The sequence below is a fragment of the Leucoraja erinacea genome, chromosome 16 (assembly GCF_028641065.1).
Source record: "Leucoraja erinacea ecotype New England chromosome 16, Leri_hhj_1, whole genome shotgun sequence".
Lineage (NCBI taxonomy): Eukaryota > Metazoa > Chordata > Chondrichthyes > Rajiformes > Rajidae > Leucoraja > Leucoraja erinaceus.
In genome coordinates this window covers 28,426,622-28,450,060 of record NC_073392.1, presented here as the reverse complement: position 1 = coordinate 28,450,060, position 23,439 = coordinate 28,426,622, and the positions used below count along the sequence as shown (strand labels likewise).

The window sequence follows — 23,439 nt, the reverse complement described above, 5'->3', positions numbered from 1 at the left end:
ACTCAACACCCTCTGTATAAAACAACTTGCCCTGTACATCTGTTAAACTTTGCTCCTCTCACCTTAAAGCAAAACTTTCTAGTATGTGATATTTCCATCATTGGAAATAGGTTTGGACGGTCTACCCTATCTATGCCTCTCATACAGTCTCCCCGCTACCTCCGGCGTTCCGATGAAAACAACCCAAGTCTGTCTAACCTTTCCCTGTTTCTAATACCTTCTAATCCAGGCATAATTACAGTAAACCCCATCTGTACCCTTCCCAAAACCTCCACGTCCTTCCTGTAATGGGGTGACCAGAGCCGCGTACAATACTCCAAAAAGCGGCCTAACTAAAGTTCTATAAAGTTGCATCGTGATTTCCTAACTCTTATACTCAATGCCCTGCCAATGAATGCAAGCATAACATACAGGTATGCCTTCCTTACCACTCTATCTACTTGTGTTGCCACTTTCAGAAAGTTATAGGCTTGGACGCCAATATCCCTCTGGACATCAATGCTGTTAAGGGCCATACCATTAATTGTATATTTTCCCTTACAACCTCTCAAAGGCAGGATTGTCCGACTTATTCGGACAACTGGATTAAGGGAGTATTAGCTACAAGGATAGGTTCTGCAGATGTTGGTTTAAACCGAAGATAGACACAAAATGCTGGAGTAACACAGCGAGACAGGCAGCATCTCTGGAGAGAAGGAATGGGGGGCATTTCGGGTCGAGACTTTTGTTCAGACTGATACAAAGTTGCATTGTTTTCACTAGAATGCTGAAGGTTGAGGGAAGACCTGATAGGAGTTTATAAAATTATGAGAGGCATAGATAGGGTAGACAGTCAGAACCTTTTCCCCTTAATGGAAATATCAAAGAGCAGAGGGCATAGATTTATGGTGAGAAGGGCAAAGTTTAAAGGAGAGTTTACTTCAATTTACTTCAGTGTATTATGTACACTGCCAATGGTGGTGGTGGAAACAGATACAATAATGGTATTTAAGAGGCTTTTACATAGGCATGTGCATATGCTGGGAATGGAAGGATATAGATCACGTGCAGGCAGATAGATTAGTTATCCTGGCACCGTGTCCAGCACAGACATTGTGGGCCGAATGGCCTGTTCCTGTGCCGTACTGTTGTACGTTCTATGTACAATAGGCTCTTTATAACTTTGTTTTAGAGGAATAGTAACCTATAACCCATTCAATAAATTCATTCTTTCCAACTTCCATAATTACAACTATTGCAACCTGGAAGATGATTGCAGTCGTATTTATTGCTTTTAATTGCCCGTGGGTGAAGTATTTGGTAAGCTCTAACTCTGAGCTGACAAAGATATTTTGATACAGCAGCACTAATTACAACATTTACACTTCAAATACGATTACATTGCTTTCAAAGAGGCGATAAATGTAATTCTACTTATAATGATGCAGCTTTATTGACAGCATGAATACGTTGCAGGAACCAAGATTCTCACATACAGTATTCACCAGCAATTTGAGATCTGAAAAATGTTCCAAGCAGCTTCCATTGTCTCACTGTTGATTACTAATTCTTAATTTTCCCCAATCATTATTAAATCCTTAGCCACAACACTCTAAGTCAGATGAAGTCAGAGTTAATGCATTTCGTTGTCTCTGTACTGTACACTGACAATGACAATTAAAATTGAATCTGAATCTGATGAAACTTCATTTGAGAAACTGAAGCACGAAAGCTGGACTGATCCACCCAGTACCAACGAATAGGACACTGAACATAGAACGGTCTAGCACAGGAACAGACCCTTCAGCCCACAATGTCCTGCCGAACGATGCCAAGTCTATCTCCTCTGCCTGTACCTGATCCATACCCCACCATTCCCTGCATCTCCATGTGCCTTCCTAAAAATCTCTTACTGTATACACCACTATCATATCTGGCTCCACCACCACCCCGAGCTGTGCATTCCAGGCACTCACTACCCTCTGTGTAAATAAATTGCATGCACATCTCCTTTAAACTTTGCGGCCTCTCACCTTAAACATATGCCCTCAAGTCTTTGACATTACCACCATGAATAAAAGGTTCTGACTGTCTACCCTGTCTATTCCTCTCATCATTTTGTATATTTTTATCAGGTCTTTCCACAACCTCCAATGATACCAAGCTCCCATTTATTTTTGATGGCCATAAAAGAACCAGGCACTGTTCCAATATAAGCAAGGTAGTTCAGCCTGATGTGCAGCCCAATATGCACCTAGCAACCAACATTACTGAAAAGCAGCATCTGGAAAAAATGGATCAGTGACATTTCGGGTCTGGACCCTTCTTCAGACTGATAGACTAGAATCAGTCTTGAGAAAGGTCCCAACTCAAATTGTCCCTTAGCTACATTCTCCAGAGATGTTGCCTGACCAGCATTCTATGTCTATCTTTAGTATAAACCAGCATCTGCAGTTCCTTTTTATTCTTCCCTTTTTCTTCCCAGCTGTTATCAGGCAACCACAACTTCTTCTCACCAGCTAGAGAGCTAGCCCTGACCTCCCATCTACCTCATTGGAGACTTTTGCACTATCTTTAATCAGACTTTATCTTGCACTAAACGTTATGCCCTTTATCCAGTATCTGTACACTGTGGACGGCTTGATTGTAATCATGTGTGTGTAGAAAGAAACTGCAGATGCTGGTGTGTCCCAAAGAAAGACAAGAAATGCTGGAGTAACTCAACGGGTCAAGCAGCATCTATGGAGATATGGAATAGGTGAAGTTTCAGGTCGAAACCCTTTTTTTCTGGTTATAGACTGGTTCAGGCGCAACAAAGAGCTGTCCACTGTAACTCAGTACATGTAAAAATACAGTAATGTAATTTAACTACTTTAATCTCTAGCCTTTTCCTCATCATGAAAGTATTTTTGTTTATCCAGTTGTTCGTATATTTGCTGCGATATTTGTTTTATGGCGACATGGTTGAGTTCAGCAAAATACATTGTGGCATCAGCCCTAAACATGCATTTGTGTTGCACAGATGCCTGTGAACTGGTTCGAGTCTGTGGAGCTGTGGATGTTATTGTCAGCAACCCTCCATATGTATTCCATGAAGATATGTCTGGGTTAATGCCGGATATCCTCAGGTAAATCCAACAGAAAAGATTCCTCGCGCTTCCTTAAATATTGCGCCAGAGACGTGTTGTTCAATCCTGACCTCGCGGGCTCTCTATGCGAAGATTGCCTGTTCTCCCTGTGACTGCGGGTGGGTTTCCTCCCACATCCCAATGACGTGCAGGTTTGTCGGTTTTAATTGCCCCCAATGTTGAGAAAGTGGGATAATATAGAACTAATGTGAGCATGTGATTGATTGTCAGCATGGGCTCTGTGGGCTGAAGGTCCGGTTTCCATGCTGTATCTCCAAAACTAAATCTAAGGTTAGAGGGGAAAGATTTAACAGGGTCCAGAGGGGCAAATTCTTCACAAACAATGTGGTAGGTGTATGGAACAATCTGCCAGAAGAAGTAATTGAAAGAGGTACATCAGAGCATTTAAAATACATTTGAACAGGCACATGGAAAGGATGTGGAAGCAGTGTGTAAACAGGCTCTTTGGCTCAACTTGCCCACATTGACCAACATGTCCCACCTACACTAGTCCCACCTGCCAGCGTTTGGCCTATATCCCTCTAAACCTGTGCTATCCATGTAGGAAAGGTTTAGAGAGATATGGGCCTGGCGTGAACATATGGGACTAACTTCAATGGGGCACCTTGGTTGATGGAGGAATAGGGCCTATTATGTTGGCTGCTTTCCCCAAGTATAGATGGATGGGGGAAGTTGTTTTTCAGCTTGATGTTGTCAAGCAAGAAAGGCTGCAGAGAAGATTTACAAGAATGTTGCCAGGACTCGAGGGCTTGAGCTATAGGGAGAGGTTGAGCAGGCTAGGACTTTATTCCTTGGAGCACAGGAGGATGAGGGGTATTCTTATAGAGGTGTACAAGATCACGAGAGGAATAAGCAGGGTAAACACACAGAGTCGCTTACCCAGAGTATGGGAATTGAGAATCAGAGGACATAGGTTTCAGGTGAGGGGGGATAGATTTAGTAGGAACTTGAGGGGTACCTTTTTAACACAAAGGGTGTTGGGTGTATGGAACGAACTGCCGGAGGAAGTACCCGCTGAATGACTCCAGCATTTTCTGTATTTATTTGTAAACCAACATCTGCAGTTTCTTGTTTCTACAAAAAAAATTCAAGACTTTTAATTAAAGCTTCTTTAACTTAATGCCTCCAGGTATGAAGACCATGATGCCTTGAATGGAGGAGTGGATGGAATGGATGTCATTAGAGCAATACTGCAACTTGCTGCAAACGTTCTGAAGGACAATGGGTTAGTGTGGCTTATTACTACAATCTAGCATGAAAATGTTGGCCTAAGTATTATTTTTGTTTTGATTATGTATTATTGGAACATCAGCAGAGTAAGGGTTGATTAGTATGGGTGTCAGGGGGTTGGGGAAAAGGGCAGGAGAATGGGATTGAGAGTGAAAGATAGGTCAGCCAGGATTGCATGGCAGAGTAGACTTGATGGGCCGAATGGCCTAATTCTTCTCCTACAACTTATGGACTCATCACATACTGGTTGGTCATGCGAAGGTCGCCTCTCAGGTTCCTATTCCCCTCTCTCATTAAACCCATGTCCTCAGGTTCTTATGATGGAGGCTGAGAGGAGAGCGGAGGGAGGTGGTGTGAAGGGTAGAATGAGCTGCCAGATGAGTTAGTTGAGGCAGCAGTTAAAAGACATTTGCGCAAGTACATGGATAGGAAAGGTTTTGAGAGATATGGGCCAAACACTGTAGTTGGGGCCTTAGTCAGCATGGACAAGTCGGTCTCCAGGGGTTGTTTCTGTGCTGGATGACTCTGTGAATCCATCACTGATGGGACAGGAATAATGATCTCAGTGGGAACACCATGTCCTCCCAAGTTCCTCTCTGTGCCTTTCTGAACTGGATGTACATCCAGGATTTCTGTCCAGCAACTATCAACAAAGGATGATTTATGTCCAAGTGTGAGTGGTGTTTGCTTTGAAAGTGATGGCTCTCTCCGGGGAAATTAAGGATCTATGGTTAATTTCACATCCTTATTCAGTCTTGGTACTTTCTATTAAATATTAGGAGGAATTCCTATCAGGATCAAAGTATGTAAAGAGGTGGAGCAGCGGTAGAGTTGTCTTGTAGTGCCAGAGACCCAGGTTGGATCCTGACTACAGGTGATATCTGTATGGAAGGTACACAAAAATGCTGGAGAAACTCAGCAGGTGCAGCAGCATCTATGGAGCAAAGGAAATAGGCAACGTTTCGGGCCGAAGCCCTTCTTCAGACTGATCAATGTTTCGGGCCGAAACCCTTCTTCAGACAGATATCTGTATGGAGTTTAGACATTCTCCCTGTGACCGTGTGGGTTTTCTCGGGGTGCTCCTGTTTCCTTCTATAATCCAAAGGCGTGTGGATTTGTAGATTAATTAGCCTCTGTAAATTGTAACTTGTCCCTAGAGTGTAGGATAGTCGCTGGTCTGCGCGGACTTGGTGGGCTGAAGGGCCTGTTTCCATTCAGCCCAACTTATCCCTGCTAATTACAATGCCCCCATCTAAGTTAGTCCAATTTGCCTGTATTTGCCCATATCCCTCTAACTTCCCCTATCCTTGTGCCTGTCCTAGTGCCTTTTAAATGCTACTATTGTTCCTGCCTCAACTACCTCCTCTGGCAGCTCATTCCATACACCCACCACCATCTGAGTAAAATAGGTTCCCCTCAGGTTCCTATTACTTTTCCCCTCTCACCTTAAACTTATGTTCTCTGGTTTTTGGTTCTGTGCATTCACACTATCTTGTAAATATGGAATATGTTACATTGCATAAAAATCTTCTCATGACTTACAAGAGGAGTCGTTTTATTTTGCTGCACCATGGAGCATGTGTGTCCATGGGTGGTCATTAATTTATTTCTCCAGCAGATGGAGCTAGAGACACCTGAAGGCAAAAGATTCCGAGTAACAGACGCGAAATAACTTTATTTTAGTCTTTGTCAGGGATAAGAAATGTGGCGAATCCTGGAAAGTAAGAAATAGTAAAATAATTAGATGGGGAAAGAAACAAATTCAATGTCCAGAAATTAAGCCTACACAGTGGCACAGTAGCCTTGTTGCCTCACAGCACCAGAGACCAGGATTCGATCCTGACCTCAGGTGCTGTCTGTGCGGAGTTTGCACGTTCTTCCTGTGACCGCGTGGGATTCCTCCGGGTCCTCCGGTTTCCACTTACATTACATTGCACCTAGTGCGTAGAGAGTGGATGTGAAAGTGGGATAACATAGAACCAGTGTGAACGGGTGATCGATTGTCAGCATTGACTCAGTGGGCTGAAGGGCCTGTTTCCACGCCGTATCTCTAAACTAAACTAAAGACAGGTCCCTTACACACAAAAACTTTGCAATCGGACAAAAAAATATTTGAAACAGAATGAGGTTGGATTTACATATTTCTACAAGAATCTACATATCTCCCAATTTGACCACATCGAGTTTCTCTCGCTTTATGGTTGTTCGGATCACAGAAGGGCAGCAGTCAAGGGCAGCTGCCAAACAGCAAGGCAAGAGACACACACAAAGCGCCGGAGCAACTCGGCGGGTCAGGCAGCATCTCTGGAGAACATGGATAGGTGACGTTTCAAGTCAGGACTCATCTTCAAACTTCGGATCTCAATCAGAAACGACACCCATCCATGTTCTCAAGAGGTGCTGCCTACCCCGCTTAGTTACACCAGCACTTTGTGTACTCTTGTGTATGAACCAGCATCTGCGTTTCTTTATTTCTACAAGAGGGATAAAGGAATAGCCAGAGTGCCAGGTATCCTTGGTGATACTTGACGGTGGTGAGAGTTCAGAGAGATACAGCGTGGAGACAGGCCCTTCAGCCCATCGAGTCGGCGTTGACCAGCAATCACCCACATAATACTTCTATCCTGCACACTGGGGACCATTTACAGACCTACAGTCTATATCATTATTTATATGTTTTCATCTCAGCTCGTGGAAGCCACTAAAAGACAACCCAATAATGTGGGATAATTAGGCACTGTGGTGCAGCTGGTAGAGCTGCTGCCTCAAAGCACTAGTAACCTGGGTTTAATCGTGACCTCGGGTTCTATCTGTGTGGAGTTTGCTCGTTCTCCCTGTGACTATGGGTGCTCCAGCTTTCCTCCCTCATCCCAAAGACGTACTGGTTTGTAGGCTAATTGGCCCTCTGTAAAATTGTCCCACGTGTGTAGGGAGTGGATGCGAAAGTGGGATAACATAAGCAGGTGATTGAGGATTCAGCATGGACTCGGTGGGCCGAAGGGCCTGTTTCCATGCTGTATCTCAAAACTAAAACGAGACGTAAGTACGCTGCACACCAGAAGATTGGTTTTTAAGGGAAGAACAGAACATTAAGTACTCTGGTTAAATAAATAGAGCTCACCCCTTTCCATTTCCAACTGGGAATTCACATTCCGAATTCTCAAGAACAGTCACTTTTAATAGCCCAATTTTTACTAGGAATTCAGAATTAATGTTTCAGGTCAAGTGTCAATTGTGAATACTAATCATCATTAAATATTTATATTAAAATGTTTGATACAGTGCAGGATGTACTGATTTTTATCAACCTAAATTTCCAACGAATTAGAAAGAACAATATTCTTAAAATAACTGCAATTACATGCAAATATTTCTTCTTTGGATCAGGATATATTGAATTTGGTCCAAGTGTTTCTGCTGCATAGATTAGAATTTACCACAGAGAATTTATTAAATGCTTTTTATTATTCATCTGGTGTTTGAATGGTTTAGTTTGGTTTACTGTAGAGATACAGCACAAAATGCCCTTTGGCCCGCAGATTCCGCACCGACCTCTACCGATCTCCGTACACTAACACTGTCCTACAGACTAGGAACACTTCACAATTTTTACCGAAGCTGAGTAATCTGCGAACCTGCACATCATTGGCTTGTGGGAGGAAATGGAGCACCCGGAGAAAACCCACGCAGTCACAGGTAGAACGTGCAAACTCCATGCAGACAGCAGCCGTAGTCAGGATTGAACCCGAGTTTCTGGCACTGGAAGGCAGCAACTCTTTTGCTGCGCCACTGTTCGGCCCTAAATCTAATATCTAAACCTAAGTTTAATATCTGACCAGATCGTTGCTGTAAGTACAATACTCCTACAGTGCTATTCACGTGTTAATTATCAGCAAGTCACCTGGATTTTGATTAAAAAAACGAGTGGGCCATCTTACCACTGCCTGTCCTTACCTGTCCTCAATCTGAATGTTTCAGTCAAATAATGTAATTTGATTGAGATTTTGAGGAGTTTACTCAGCTTGATGAAGGGCGGCTAATAGATATTGTGAATAGATATTTATGAACAAAACACAAAGTGTTGGAGTAACTGGGATGGTACAGTGGTGCAGCAGTAGAGTTGCTGCATTATAGCGCTAGAGACCCAGGTTTGATCCTGACCATGGGTGCTGTCTGTACGAAGTTTGCATGTTCAACCTGTGACCATGTGGGTTTTCTCCTGGTGCTCCGGTTTCCTCCCACATTCCAAAGACATGCAGGTTTATAGGTTGAAAGGCTTTTGCAAATTGCCCCTATTGTGCCGGATAGTACTAGTGTGCAGGTGACCGCTGGTGGGCACGGACTCAGTGGGCTAACTGGCCTGTTTCCACGCTGTTTTTCTAAACTAAACTAAAACTCAGCAGGTCAGGCAGCATCAATGGAGGGAACGGACAGGCGAGTCTGAAGAAGGGTCCCGACTCGAAATGTAGCCTTCCCATTCCCTCCCCAAATGCTGCTCGACCTACTGAGTTACTTCAGAATGTTGTGTGTTAGTTTTACTTTAGATCTGTTTCCTCAGGATGGAAATGTCAAAGGCAACTTGGCATAGCTTTAAGGTGAGAGGGGCAAAGTTTAAAGGAGATGTGCGTACCAATTGTTTTTTTACACAGGGAGTGGTGATGGGTTTGTTAAAAACTGCCGGGGGTGGTGGTGGAAGCAGAAACGATAGTGGTGTTTAAGAGGCTTTTGGATAGGCACGCGGAAATGCGGGGAATGGAGGCATATGGATTATGTGCAGGCTAGAACAGATTAGTTTAAAGGAGATATGGTTTAAGTGAAGGCAGATAAGTCTTGGCATCATGTTTAGCATGGACATTGTGGCCTGCAGGGCCTGTTCCTGTGCTGTACTGTTCTATGTTAAGGTCATAAGGAATAGTAGAATTAGGCCATTCGGCCCATCAAGTCTACTCCACCATTCAATTATGGCTGATAACTATATCTCTCCCTCGTAACTCAATTCTCCTGCCTTCTCCTCATAACCTCCATCTATCTATCTATCTTTAAAAGTATCCACTGACTTGGCCTCTACAGCCTCTGCAAAGAATTCCACAGATTCACCACCCTCTGACTAAATACATTTCTCCTCATCTCCTTCCTAAATGAACGTCCTTTAATTCTAAGACTATGACCTCTAGTTCTAGACTCTCCCACTAATGGAAACATCCTCTCTATGTTTTAAAATACTCAAAATGCTGGAAATACTCAGCAGCTCAGGAAACATCTGTGGAAAGTAAAAGAAAGTTTCAGATCCAAGACCCTTTGTCAGTTCTGCATCTGTAGTTGTTAGGATTTTTGAAAATTATTTTGAAATTATGCTTCGTGGAATTTAATTTAAATTGCTTTCTTTCCCTGCTAAATTGTCCCTTTAGCAACGTATTTCCACTGTCGGTTCTCACGAATGCACTCACTCGGTTAAAACTCTGGGAACATTTTGTGATAACTTTCCCGGCACTAAAAATTCAACATCATTATGTTATTATTTGTTGCTGCCGTTGCCAAGGAATATTTTCGATTGCTAAATAGCTGGAAGATAAGTGCAATAAATGTATTTAACATTCCTTGGAATGCAGGAGGACGAGGGGCGATCTTATAGAGATATACAAACTCATGAGAGGAATAGATCGGGTAAATGCACAGTCACTTGCCCAAAGTAGGGGAATCGAGAACCAGACATGGGTTTAAAGTGAGGTGGGAAAGATTTAACAGGAACCCAGGGCCGGATTTACGTACAAACTTCACAAGATTCACAGGGCCTCAAAATCTAGGGGGCCTCTGGCCAAGGTGTTTTTTTTCCCAGAATAAAAAAAATCCAGAGAAAAAAAAAAACGAGCGCTATCAGAGTTTCCACTTTGACGGAAATTACCCGAAATTCTGGTTCCGGCCCGCTGGAAGTTTTGGGGGAAAGAAATTGCGACGATCCCGGTTTCACCCAACCTGCGCAGTTGGGGGAAACCGGTGACACAGTAGCGACGCAAAATGACGTTGTCTCTCCGCGCGTGCACAGTGGGCCCAGGCGGTTTCAGATCTCCATTTGCACTCCACACAATCACCTCGATGCCTCGTGTCTACCAAATATCCTAGGTGTCTACTCCAGGTAAGTAGTGGAATATTGCGTTGCGGGAGTGCCTGTTTCTCCGGGCCGGGGGGGGCTGCGGGGGGGCTGTCTGCGGCGCGTAGACAGAGCCTTGCTGCGTGGGAGGGAGAGAGAGGGAGAGAGAGGGGAGATGTAAGAGGGGTTGAGACAGAGGGGGCGAGAGAGGGAGGGGAGGGGGAGAGAGAGAGAGAGAGAGAGAGAGAAAGAGATGGGGAGGGAGAGAGAGGTGGAGGGAGAGGGAGGGGGAAGGAGGGGGGGGAAGATGGAAAGGGGGATTATCTTTAATGAGATTGCAAAATTAAGGTAGGTTTTAGAGCAATTATATTTTCTCCTCCATATGCATAATATCAAACAATTGGAACTGCTTTCTTTTCTTTGATAACACTACTGAAAAATATGTATTCCATAGTTTGCTACTTTCATTTTGCATCATATTTTTAATGTGCACACAGTCGAACAGTAACTGGCAATCAAATCAACACACAAAACATTTTCGAAAAAAAGGTTTATTTACTGCAAAAACGACAGTATTTTATTTGCAGTGTTTGCATGCTCCTTTGTAACATTTTACATAACATTTTACAGTACAAATTGATTATTAAAACAAGGACAGCCTCAATTCTTGATTAAAAAAGATGTATACAACAATGACCCCAATCACCCCATTCCAACCACTCATTACTCTTGACACAACCAAAATTATTTCTGAAGTATTGATGCAAAAAATGCTCCAAAATAAGGCTCAAATAGCACCAGAGAGCATCGTTTGTGATATGCACTGCGTGCAATTATTTCACAAAAAATTTTTGTAATCCTGCCATGCGACCCCCCTTTTTGAAAAGCTTCATACGGGCCTGGTGTATAATAATTTTGACTGTCATAGGCCTTTCTTACATATGCTGTCACAATGCACTGTAGTCTCTAAACAACACTTCAGTAATTTTCCTTGCACTCCATTTCAGAATAATAGTGTTTTAAGCCGATAACTCGACACTAGCACTGGCAATAAATAAAAAAACGCAGCTTTCCAGCCCTTATCTCATTGGCCACGCTCGGCTGCACATCGGTGTCAATCTGGTGGACTCTTCCATCTTCCTCTCGTCGTAGGGGTGGAGGATTGGGAGGGGCCTCACAAGTGGAATAGCCTAGGGCCTCTCTTCATCTAAATCCGGCCCTGCAGGAACCTGATGGGTAACTTTTTCACACAAAAGGTGGTGTGTGTATGGAACGAGCTGCTAGAGGAGGTAATTGAGACAGGTACTATCGCAATGTTTCAGAAACAGTTTACCAGGTACATGGACAGGACTGATTTAGAGGGATATCGGTCAAATGCAGGCAGGTACGACTAGTGTAGACAGGATTTGTTGGTCAGTGTGGGCAAGTTGGGCCGAAGGGCTTTTTTCCACACTGTATAACTCTGTGACTCTATAACATGGCAGACGTTCACTCTTTGGAGCAATTAACCCAATTCAAAATATCTTTAGGTTCAGTTTATTTTGTCACATGTACTGAGAAACAGTGAAAAGTTTTGCTTTGCACTCTATCCATCAGATCAGATAAGGGCCGTAAAGTTCATAAGACATACCAGAATTAGGCCATTTGGCCCATCGAGTCTGCTCCGCCATTTGCTCTTGGCTGATCTATTTATCAGAAACAGTTGTAAACAGCAGGTCATGTCGTACCTGCGGAGAAAGACACACAAGAAATGTTTCAGGTCAGAAATATTTTGTTTTCAGATCAAACAAAGGATTTGCAAACCGATATAATAACTCCACAGATGCCACCAATGTTCACAGCATTTTCTCTTCTTATTCTACATTTCCAGTATCTGCTGATTTTCCGATAATCGCGATTCTACTTCAGTGCCACGGAGTTGAATTTCTCAACTCCTTTCTCATTTTACACCGATTGTCTTCAATCTGCTGAACCTTTCCAGTACTACATGTTCTTCTTATTCCAGTTCGTAGCTTTTCCCTGAATGAAAGATTTCTATTTGACTGTTCCCACACATACCAGATCTCTTGTTAATGTTATTCAGAAGCTAGACAGTTTAGTCAGATATAATTACAATTTTAAACTTGTGCCAATTTTTTTGCTGTGCTTATGAAGTCCAGTCGGTCTCTCCTCAGATTTTACACCAGTCCAACATCTCAGTAAACATGCCTTGATTAATTGACACAAGGAACTGCAGATGCTTGTGAACGGGAATAAAAAGACACAAGTGCTGGAGTAACTCAGCGGGTCAGGCAGGCGGTACCCGGACGTGGTGTCGAAGGACGAGAAGGCAAAGCAAAGAAGTCAAAGCCAAATAGCTGAATGGATACAAAGCCGAAACGCCAAATAACCTAAAGCATACGAAGCCGAAATGCCAACAAACAGAAAGGGCAGGACGCCTAAAAGCCAACTAACCGAAAGGCTAAAAGCAATCTCACCGAATGGCCGCTCTGCCGAAAAGTAAAAAAACGGACATGACGTCGCCGGGGGGGCGGGACTTATCAGCGATTTTTCCAGACCCCCGCGTCCATCACATCACTGGCCGGTGGAGACGGGAGGGCGGGGTCATTTTCCCACACAAGCCATTATTTGACTTTTCGGCAGAGCAGCATTCGGTTAGTTGGCTTGTACGCGATGCAGCCTTTCGGTTAGGTGGCGTTTCGGCGGAGCAGCCATCGGTGAGTTTGCTTTTAGCCGACGCAGCCTTTCGGTTCGTTGGCGTTTCGACTTTGTTTCCATTCGGCTATTTGGCTTCGGCTTCTCGTCCTTCGAGGCCACGTCCACACATGCGTGCAGGCAGCATCACTGGAGAACATGGATCTGTGACGTTTCAGGTCAGGTCCCTGCAGTTGGAAGGAGAAAGCTGGAGAAAGAGGTGGGTGAAGGCAGGCTTTCTTCTGGCAGATGTTGTCTTGTTTCAGATCTCAGGAAGGTTTCCCTGGGTAAATCTCCAGTGCCGTGCATCCTTGTCTTTCACAGCAGGTCTAGCAACACTATTCATAACATCGGCAGGCATGGGAGCAGAATTAGGCCATTCAGCCCATCAAGTCGGCTCTGCGATTCAATCATGGCTGATCTATCTCTCCCTCTCAATCCCATTCTCCTGAGCTCACCCCATAACCTTTGGCACCCTACCTTTCTGGCGGCACGGTGGTACAGTGGTAGAGTTGACACCTCACAGCACCAGAGGCCCGACTGTACAGAATTTGTATCTTATCCCCATGACCTTGTGGGTTTTCTCTGGGTGCTCCAGTTTGTCCCCACACCCCAAAGACGTACAGGTTTGTAGGTTAAATGGCTTCGGTAACAATAATTGTAAATTGGTCCCAGTGTCTAGGATAGTGCTACTGTACAGGGATCTCTGGTCGGCTCAGACTTGGTGAGCCTGAAGGGCGCTATATCTCAAAACTAAACTAAACTAAACTAAACTAAACTAAACTAAATAAGAACCTGTCATTCTCCACTTTTAAAATACCCATTGCCTTGGCCTCCACAGCTGCCAGTGAATTCCACAGATTCACCATCCTCCAGCTAAAGAAATTCCATCTCATCTACTTTCTAAAGGTACCTTCTTTTATTCTGAGACTGCCCTTGTTCCTACATTCTGCCATAAGTGGAAACATCCGCTCCACATTCACTCTATCCAGGCCTTTGACTATTCAGTAAGTTTCAATGATGTCCCCACTCCCATTCTGAGAAAGATGGCTGCATTTGTTTCGAAACGGCACATTCCTAAATAGCACGTTGGAGATAATGGTCCAATGGAGCCTTTACGCTGGAAAGTTAAGATGTTTTAATTTTACAGAACTCATGAAAGTCTGCAGACCAAGTCATCAAGATTCAATGAAAAATAACGGGGAACTGTTTGTGTTCCACCCCAAGAGCTAACAAAAAAAAAATTCTTGGAACTTATGATACATAAAGAGGAGTTCACCATCTGGTTACCACGCCAGTCCATGTTCTCCAGAGATGTTGCCTGACCCGCTGAGTTACTCCATCACTTTGTGCCTTTATTTGGCTAACCATGTCTGCTTTATCATTCAGTAAAATTGCAGCTTATCTTTTACCTCAGCACCACTTCCTTGCAGTAATTCCACACTCCTTGATGCCCCACTGTTATCAGACACTTAAAATGGCCTCTCATTTGGTCATGATTTAATCCTGATCTCCCAATCTACCTCAAGTTTAGAAACAAAGAACTGGTGGTGTACACCAAAGAATGGCAAACTCTACACAGACAGCACCCGAGGTCAGGATCGAACCCGGGTCTCTGGCACTGTGAGGCAGCGGCTCTACCAGCTGCGCCACGGCTTTTGTTTTTAATTGTTAGCAGCTTTAGGCCCTATCTCTGAGGAAGGATCGGCTGGTGTTGAAAACGGTCCAGAGGAGGATGACAACATCGATGACAGGAATGATTGGGTTAACATATAATGAACGCTTGACGGCACTGAGCCTGGTCTTACTGGAATTGAGAAGGACCTCATTGAAACTTACTGAATAGTGAAGGGCCTGGATAGAATGAATGCAGAGAGAATGTTTCCACTTGTGGGAGAGTCTGAGACTAGAGGGCACAGCCTCAGAATAAAAGGATGTATCTTTTGAAATAACATGAGGAGGAATTTCTTTCATCAGAGGGTGATAAATCTGTGGAATTCATTGCCACAGACGGCTTTAGAGACCAAATCAATGGATATTTTTAAGGCGTGACAGATTAGTACGTTTTTCAGGGGTTATGGGGAGAAGGCAGGAGAAGGGGTTGAGGGGGAAAGATTGAATGACACAGTAAACTTGTTGGGCCGAATGGCCTAATTCTGCTCCTAGAACTTACGGACTTTTATTAGCCATCCTATATCCTAATTATATTAACTAACCTAAATAGATTTATTTTCCGTCATTGAAGAAACAGTTGCTAGATCTGTAGCTGTCCAGTAATCATTATTATATATTTCTATCTGGCTCCAATCCCAAGCAATATTATTATTGGATGAGGATTTCTGTTGACTCTGCAGAGGCTATAGTTCACAGTCTTCAAGACCCAACAAATTGAATCTTTCTCTTTTCCAACAGCACAAGTCAAAGCAAAATTAAACTTTTGGCTATTCTGAAACTGTTTCTTCCTCATTGTATATTGCAATTTGTAGATTGTTCAGTTTTGGGCAGACTTTGAAAAAGGAAAGACTTTGTCCAGCAGTAAAGGGTGCAGAGAAGATTTACGAGGATGTTGCCAGGACTGGAGGGTGGGAACTATTGGGAGAGGTTTCAGCAGGCTAGGACTCTATTCCTTGGAGCACAGGATGATGAGGAGTAATCTTATAGAGGTGTACAAAATCGTGAGCGAAATAATTGGGTAGACGACCAGAGTCTCTTGCCCAGAGTAGGGGAATCGGAAACCAGAGGACATAGGTTTAAAGTGAGGGAAGAAAGATTTAATAGGAACCGGAGGGGTAACTTTTTTACAGAAAGGGTGGTGGGTGGATGGAACGAGCTATCAGAGCAGGAAGGTACACAAAATTGCTGGAGAAACTCAGCGGGTGCAGCAGCATCTATGGAGCGAAGGAAATAGGCAACGTTTCGGGCCAAAACCCTTCTTCAGACTGATGGGTCTGAGCAGGAAGTTGAAGCAGGTGCCATTGCAACATTTAAGAAACATTTAGACAGGTAAGATGGGTTTAGAGAGATATGGGTCAAACGCAGGCAGGTGGGACAAGTGTAGATGGGGCATGTTGATGGGTGTGGGCAAGTTGTGTTGAAGGGCCTGTTTCCACACTGTATAACTCTATGACTTTATATTTAAAACTGTGCCTTCCTTGTTAGCTCATCGCTGTGGGATTTTCCTCTCAGCCCATTGATGGATGTGTGCTCAAGAACTCGACTTAAAAATACCTCATTATTGTTGGTTGCCCTGAGGATATGGAAATACAAAATAACTTATTTTATTTCCTTCTCTGGAGTTGCATTTCAGTTGACCTCACCATCGAGTTTCCTCTTTGCTCTAGGAAGGTTTTCCTTGAGGTGGATCCCAGACATCCGGTGATGATAGAACATTGGCTTCAGGAATGCCCAAAACTGCAGCTCAGCTATCAAGCTACCCACCACGACCTCTATGGAAAGTAAGCATCAGACTTCGTAATTTAAAATGAATCTTTAAAAACCCTTTGTGTAACTAACAGCGAGCAGGGACAACAATTAGTCACACTGGCAGACAGAGAGCAAAGAATTCGTTTTAGTCTGAAGTAGGGTCTCGACCCGAAACATCACTGATTCCTATTCTCCAGAGATGCTGCCTGACCTGCTGAGTTACTCCAGCATCTTCTATTAGTTTTATAACCACTTTGACAAGAGGGTGGATAATAAAATCGAAGGTCAGAATGACATAAATGATAGGAGTAGAATTAGGCCATTCGGCCCATCAAGTCCACTCCTCCATTCAATCAGGATTGATCTATCTCTCTAATCCTAACTCCATTCTACACCTTCTCCCCATGACCTCTGACCTGTGGGGAATGGGGAATATGTGATATAAAAAAAATATGCATGAACAGAGAGCTAATGTGGAATCATGTTTACAAGGCAATGAAAGGAATAGTTCAGATGGTGAACGACATTATTAAAAATTTACTACGCTTGTATTTGTAGCAGGAGTTACATAAAGGCAATGTAGAGAATCCCCATAAAACTTTAAAGAGACTGTGTGCAGGTTTTAGATGGTAGAAGAAGATGTTCTTTACATAAGTAGAGAGTTTGATTGACAAGACAGAAGTAAGATAACTTGTACATGTCCTCCCCAAAGGATATAGGTTTAGGGTGAAGGGGAAACATTTTAATAGGAACCTGAGGCCATCTTTTTTTACACAAAGCTTGCAAGAGATGCAGAACATGGTTAAAGAATACGGCGATAGAAATAGCTGAGGAGCTGACGCACATAAGGTTAAAGGGGAGAGATTTAGGATTGTTGGCGCAAGGTGCAGCAGAGTGGCTCTCACAGCACCAGAGACCCGGATCCAATCCTTACCTTGAATCCCATGCAATCTCATCTTCCAGACCAACCTACATTGAAGGATCATATCAAAGGCCTTGCTAAAGTCCATATGGATGTCCACCGCACTGCCCTCATCAAAACTCTTGATGACCTCGTCAGAAAATTCAATTAAACCAGGGGGGCCTAATCACTCTAATAGAAGGTCCAGTGTTGCACCCTCTCCAGTAAGGCCCGCTGTATATTGTTCAAGAAAGCTTTCCTGTAATGGGGCGACCACAACTGCACACAATGCTCACAGTTAACCTAACCAGAGTCCCATAAAGCTGCAACATATCTTCCTGACTCTTATTCTTAATGCCAGACCGATGAAGGCAAGCATACCACAATCCTTTGTTAAGGGGCTGTCCCACTGCGGCGACCTAATCCGTGAGTTAAGAAGAGTGGCGTCGACCTTCAAGCTCGAGGGCACTCGCCTGCAAAACCTCGAGCTGGATCGACTGTCAGCGTCGAAACCGCGAGCTGGATCAACCGACCGCACACACACACGCACGCACGCGCGCGCGCATACACGCACACACACACACACACACACACACACACACACACACGCACACACACACACACACACACACACACACACACACACACACACACACACACACACACACACACACACACACACACACACACACACACACACACACACACACACACACACACACACACACACACACACACACACACACACACACACACACACACACACACACACACACACACACACACACACACATCACAAAGGCGGGGGTCGGGAAAGCAGGGGAGCGCTGTCAGTATTCGGGAACTTCCCTCGAGTTCCAGTGACCTCATAGGACCTCCTAGGACCATGTGTCGACCATGCTGCGAGTTTGAGTCAAGGGCAAACTCGTCTAAACTTGCAGATTAGGTCGCCGCAGTGGGACAGCCCCTTTACCGCTCTATCTACTTGTGTTGCCACTTTCAGGGAACTGTGCACACGGACCTCAAGATCCCTATGTACATCAGAGTACTAACGAAATAAGGAACTGCAGATGCTGGATTACAAAAGCATTGTACATTAATGCTGCTAAGTATAATCAACCTAGCTTGAGCCTGGCAGGGAGGACATTAGTTTAATTTAGTTTACTTTACTTTAGAGATACAACATGGCCCTCTGACCCACTAAAACGACGCCAGCCATCGATCACCCATTCACACTAGTTCTATATTAACGCACTTTCTCACCCACTCCTTGCACACTAGGGGCAATTTTACAGAGGCCAACGAACCTATAAACCTGCATGGTTTTGGGATGTGGAAGGAAACCAGAGCACCCGGAGGAAACCGACACGGTTACAGGGGGAACGTGTAAACTCCACACAGAGGTCAGGATCGAACCCGGGTCTCTGGCTCTGTGAGGCAGCAGCTCTACCAGCTGCACTACGGTGCCGCCCTTAATTTAAAAATTATGCAAACGAGTTATCCAAAAGCATTAGATCATGGGGGGAAATTAGGAATACCAGGAATTGATGTGGTGTGCTCATGACATTGAAATATCTGGTGTAATACACAAATGTATGTATTTGCATTACAGGCAACGTTTCTGCATACTACAGAGGAAGTAAAACAAACTAAAGGACCAAGCTCCTGCCTCGTCACGCGGACTTAAAAGAGACTGAAACATTATTTATGTACAATTCCGAAAGGTTTATATTAATAAAGACACAAAGAGCAGGAGCAACTGAGCAGGACAGGCAGCATCAAGGAAAACGTGACGTTTCGGGTCGAGATCCTTCTTCAGACTGAAGGGTCTCGACATGAAACGTCACCCATTCCTTCTCTCCAGAGATGCTGCCTGTCCCGCTGAGTTACTCCAGCACTTTGACTTTTTTTGTAAAGCAACATCTGCAGTTCCTTGCTTCTAGGTTTTTATATTAAGCGTTACCTATGGATGGATAACAACTTCACCTGGAAGAGCAGTGTTCCTTATGGGTTCTGTCTGCTGCTTCGAGTTACTCCACACCAAGATACAAGGGATGCCACGACTGTCAAAAAGTACGGTGAGACTTCCTGCAGGAAGAGGAGGAGCCACTTGACCGCCATTATTTCCCTTCATCCGTCTGTCCAGGATTTTCTACGGGAAACAATTGAGAAAATCTCACGGAGGTTTGCATGATGTAGCCACATTTATTTCATTTTCTACTCTTAAATTGGTAGTTTGATTAGTATGGGTGCCAGGGGTTATGGGGAGAAGGCAGGAGAATAGGGTTGAGAGGGAAGAATAGATCAGCCATGATTAAATGGCAGAGTAGACTTGATGGACCGAATGGCCTAATTCTGCTGCTAGAACTTATGAACTCATCAAATCATAGATCTCCACAACATGAATGGAGGCTCAATGATCCCAATGATGATGCTGATTTGCAAAAAAAGATACTAAGGGTAATTCACCGGGCCAAGCAGAATCTCAGTCTGAAGACGTGTCGTGACCCGAAACGTCACCAGTCCACATTCTCCAGAGATGCTGCCTGACCTGCTGAGTTACTCCTTTGTATCTTTTTTTTTTTAACAAATGTAGGTTTGTTCAGTCCACAATGAGTGTGGCATTTCTTGGTGAAGTCCTATTTAATGCCACCCTGGGATTTTCTCCCCATTTTCATGTAAATCATAGAGTTATACTGCAGGTAAACAGGCCTTTCAGCCCAACCTATCCATGCCGACCCATTTTGACTAACCGAGCTAATCCCACTAGTTTACACATGGCCCATACCCCTTCAAAACTTTCATATCCATGTCTCTGTCCAGGTGTCTTTGAGTTTCATATTAGTGCCTGCCTTTGCCACTTTCCTCCGGCAGCTCGTTCCATGGACACACGGCCCTCTGGGTAAAAATGTTGGCCCACAGGTTTCCAATCAATGTACCTGTCCAAGTGTCTTTTAAATGCCATAATCACGCCCACCTCTATCATTTATCGGACAGCTCCTTCTATGTACACAACTATTGTCTGCGTGAAAAACCTGCCCCTCAGATCCTTTCAAAAAAATGTCCCCTCTCACCTTAAACCTAAAAATGAATAGAATCTTCAATCTTCCTGTTTCATAAACACAGTGAGGTGTGGGGTGGGGTGGGGGGAGGAACATTAAGGGTAACTTTTTTACAGACAGGGTGGTGGGTCTATGGAACGAGCTGCCGGAGGAGGTAGTTGAGGGAGGTGCTATCATAACATTTAAGAGACATTTGGACAGGTACACGGATAGGACAGGTTTAGAGGGTTATGGGCCAAGCACGGGCAGGTGAGACTAGTATAGTTGGCTGGCATAGGCAAGTTGGGCCGAAGGGCCTGTTACCATGCTGTATGACTCCATGACAATAAACTCTTCTCACTAAAGAGACACGCATACTCAGGGGTAGCAATTTGACTCAGTGGACAACATACAATACATGCAAAATTTGCCTAAAAAATGTATTCACATAAATTATGGTAAACCGAATAGTTGCATGAGTGGGTGAAAATCAGAGGCGGAGTACAATTCTCTTTTGTTATTCCATATCATAATTACCGATATTCATCACGGAAGAATTTCTATGGAAATTCATAGTTCATAAGTTCTAGGAGCAGAATTAGGCCATTCGGTCATTCAATCATGACTGATCTATCTCTCCCTCTCAACCCCATTCTCCTGCCTTTTGCCCCATAAACCCTGACATAGAAACATAGAAAATAGGTGCAGGAGTAGGCCATTCGGCCCTTCGAGCCTGCACCACCATTCGATATGATCATGGCTGATCATCCAACTCAGTATCCCATCCCTGACTTCTCTCCATAACCCCTGATCCCTTTAGCCACGAGGGCCACATCTAACTCCCTCTTAAACATAGCCAATGAACTGGCCTCAACTGCCTTCTGTGGCAGAGAATTCCACAGATTCACCACTCTCTGTGTAAAAAATTATTTTCTCATCTCGGACCTAAAAGACTTCCCTCTTATCCTTAAACTGTGACCCCTAGTTCTGGACTTTCCCAACATCGGGAACAATCTTCCTGCATCTAACCTGTCCAACCCCTTAAGAATTTTGTGAGTTTCTATAAGATCCCCCCTCAATCTTCTAAATTCTAGCGTGTACAAGCCAAGTCTATCCAGTCTTTCTTCATATGAAAGTCCTGCCATCCCAGGAATCAGTCTGGTGAACCTTCTCTGTACTCCCTCTATGGCAAGAATGTCATTCCTCAGATTAGGAGACCAAAACTGTAGGCAATACTCCAGATGTGGTCTCACCAAGACACTGTACAACTGCAGTAGAACCTCCCTGCTCTTATACTCAAATCCTTTTGCTAACCTGACACCTTAACTAATCAAGAAGCTATCAATCTCCACCATTAAAATATCCATTGACTTGGCTTCCACAGATGTCTGTGGCTACGAATTCCACCGATTCACCTGCCTCCTACAGAAATTCCTCCTCATCTCTTTACGAAAGGTACATCCTTTTATTCTCAGGCTGTGTATGGCCTCTGGTCCTAGACTCTTCCACTAGTGGAAACATCATCTCCACATCCACTCGATCAGTAAGTTTCAATGAGGTCCCTCCCTCATCCTTCAAAAGTAAAACATGAAGCATTCTGCAATTAAATTGAATATTAAGCAAGGCTTTTATGAGGGCCAGTGTGACATTGCTTCTGTCTGTAGTGCTTTCTGAGTATAACCAACTCTAGTGGAAGAATGAAACATGGGACTTCCTGTCTGTGTGGATTAGTCACAGGTCAGATGTATTACTCTGAGTCAATATGGACTCTGAAGACATTGCCCTCAAGGCATTAAATTAAAGGGCGGCACAGTGGTGCAGCTGTAGAGTTGCTGCCTCACAGCACTCGGGACCCAGGTTCAATCCTGACTACGGGTGCTGTGTGTACGGAGTTTATACGTTTACTCTGTGACCGAATGGGTTTTCTCCAGGTGCTCTGGTTCAGTTTAGAGATACATCGTGGAAACAGGCCCTTTGACTCGCTGACTTGGTGGACCGAAGGGCTTGTTTCCACGCTGTATCTCTAAAACTAAAATTAAAAACTAAAACCTCTATGAGATTACCCCTCAATCACCCGAGTTCAAAGGAATATAGACCTAGCCTGTCCAATCTCTCCTTATATCTCAGTCACTCGAGCCCTGGCAAACCTTGTAAATTGGTTTCTCAAATCTTGAGGGGATTCTGAAAGAAAATATATAAATGCATTTGAACAGGCAGGGTTTCAAGAGGGATAGTCAAATCATCTAAGCAATGAGCCCAGCGCACATCCCTGATGCACACCACTGGTCACAGGCAAAGGCACAAATTGTTGGAGTAATGCCCCTGTCCCACTTAGGAAACCCGAACGGAAACCTCTGGAGACTTTGCGCCCCACCCAAGGTTTCCGTGCGGTTCCCGGAGGTTGCAGGTAGGGAGACTGACAAAAACCTCCGGGAACCGCACGGAAACTTTGGGTGGGGCGCAAAGTCTCCAGAGGTTTCCGTTCAAATTTCCTAAGTGGGACAGGGGCATAACTCAGCAGGATAGCAGCAGCTCTGGAGACCATGGATTGGTGACATTTCGGCCCGGGACACTTCTTCAGACTCATTGCAGGGGTGGGGGAAAAGGAAGCTGGAAGATCAGCTGATCCATCAAGCCTGTCCCTCATCTGGGAAATTATGTCCAGCTACTAATCACCTTGAAAAAGTGTCCCGTCCCGAAACGTCGCCTATCCATTCCCTCCACAGATGCTGCCTGCCTGACCCACTGAGTCACTCCAGCGCTTTGTGTTTTGTTCAAGATTCCAGCATCTGTTCCTTCTATTTTCACCCATTACCACTTTTGTGTGTTGTGCAACCATTTGATCTCCTGGGAGACGTAAAACGCTCGGTGAATGAGTTAGATAAAACACTGGGGTATTCCTGTCAAACTATTCTGCCCTCATTCCAACTCCCA

General features: G+C 44.2%; 1 protein-coding gene across 5 annotated transcripts in view; it reads left to right on the top strand.

Moving 5' to 3' along the window:
- Positions 1-22,824, top strand: part of hemk1 (HemK methyltransferase family member 1) — a 72,138-nt gene extending 49,314 nt beyond the window's left edge. For 3 of the 5 annotated variants that reach the window (XM_055648007.1, XM_055648009.1, XM_055648008.1), the window contains exons 7-10: positions 3,002-3,107; positions 4,258-4,353; positions 16,482-16,595; positions 19,077-22,824. In XM_055648007.1, the coding sequence (XP_055503982.1) occupies positions 3,002-3,107; positions 4,258-4,353; positions 16,482-16,595; positions 19,077-19,107 (347 nt within the window). In that variant the 3' untranslated portion in view covers positions 19,108-22,824. The remainder of the gene's footprint in view (positions 1-3,001; positions 3,108-4,257; positions 4,354-16,481; positions 16,596-19,076) is intronic. The other 2 variants (XM_055648005.1, XM_055648006.1) reach the window with 1 other exon arrangement.
- The last annotated feature ends 615 nt before the right edge of the window (positions 22,825-23,439 follow it).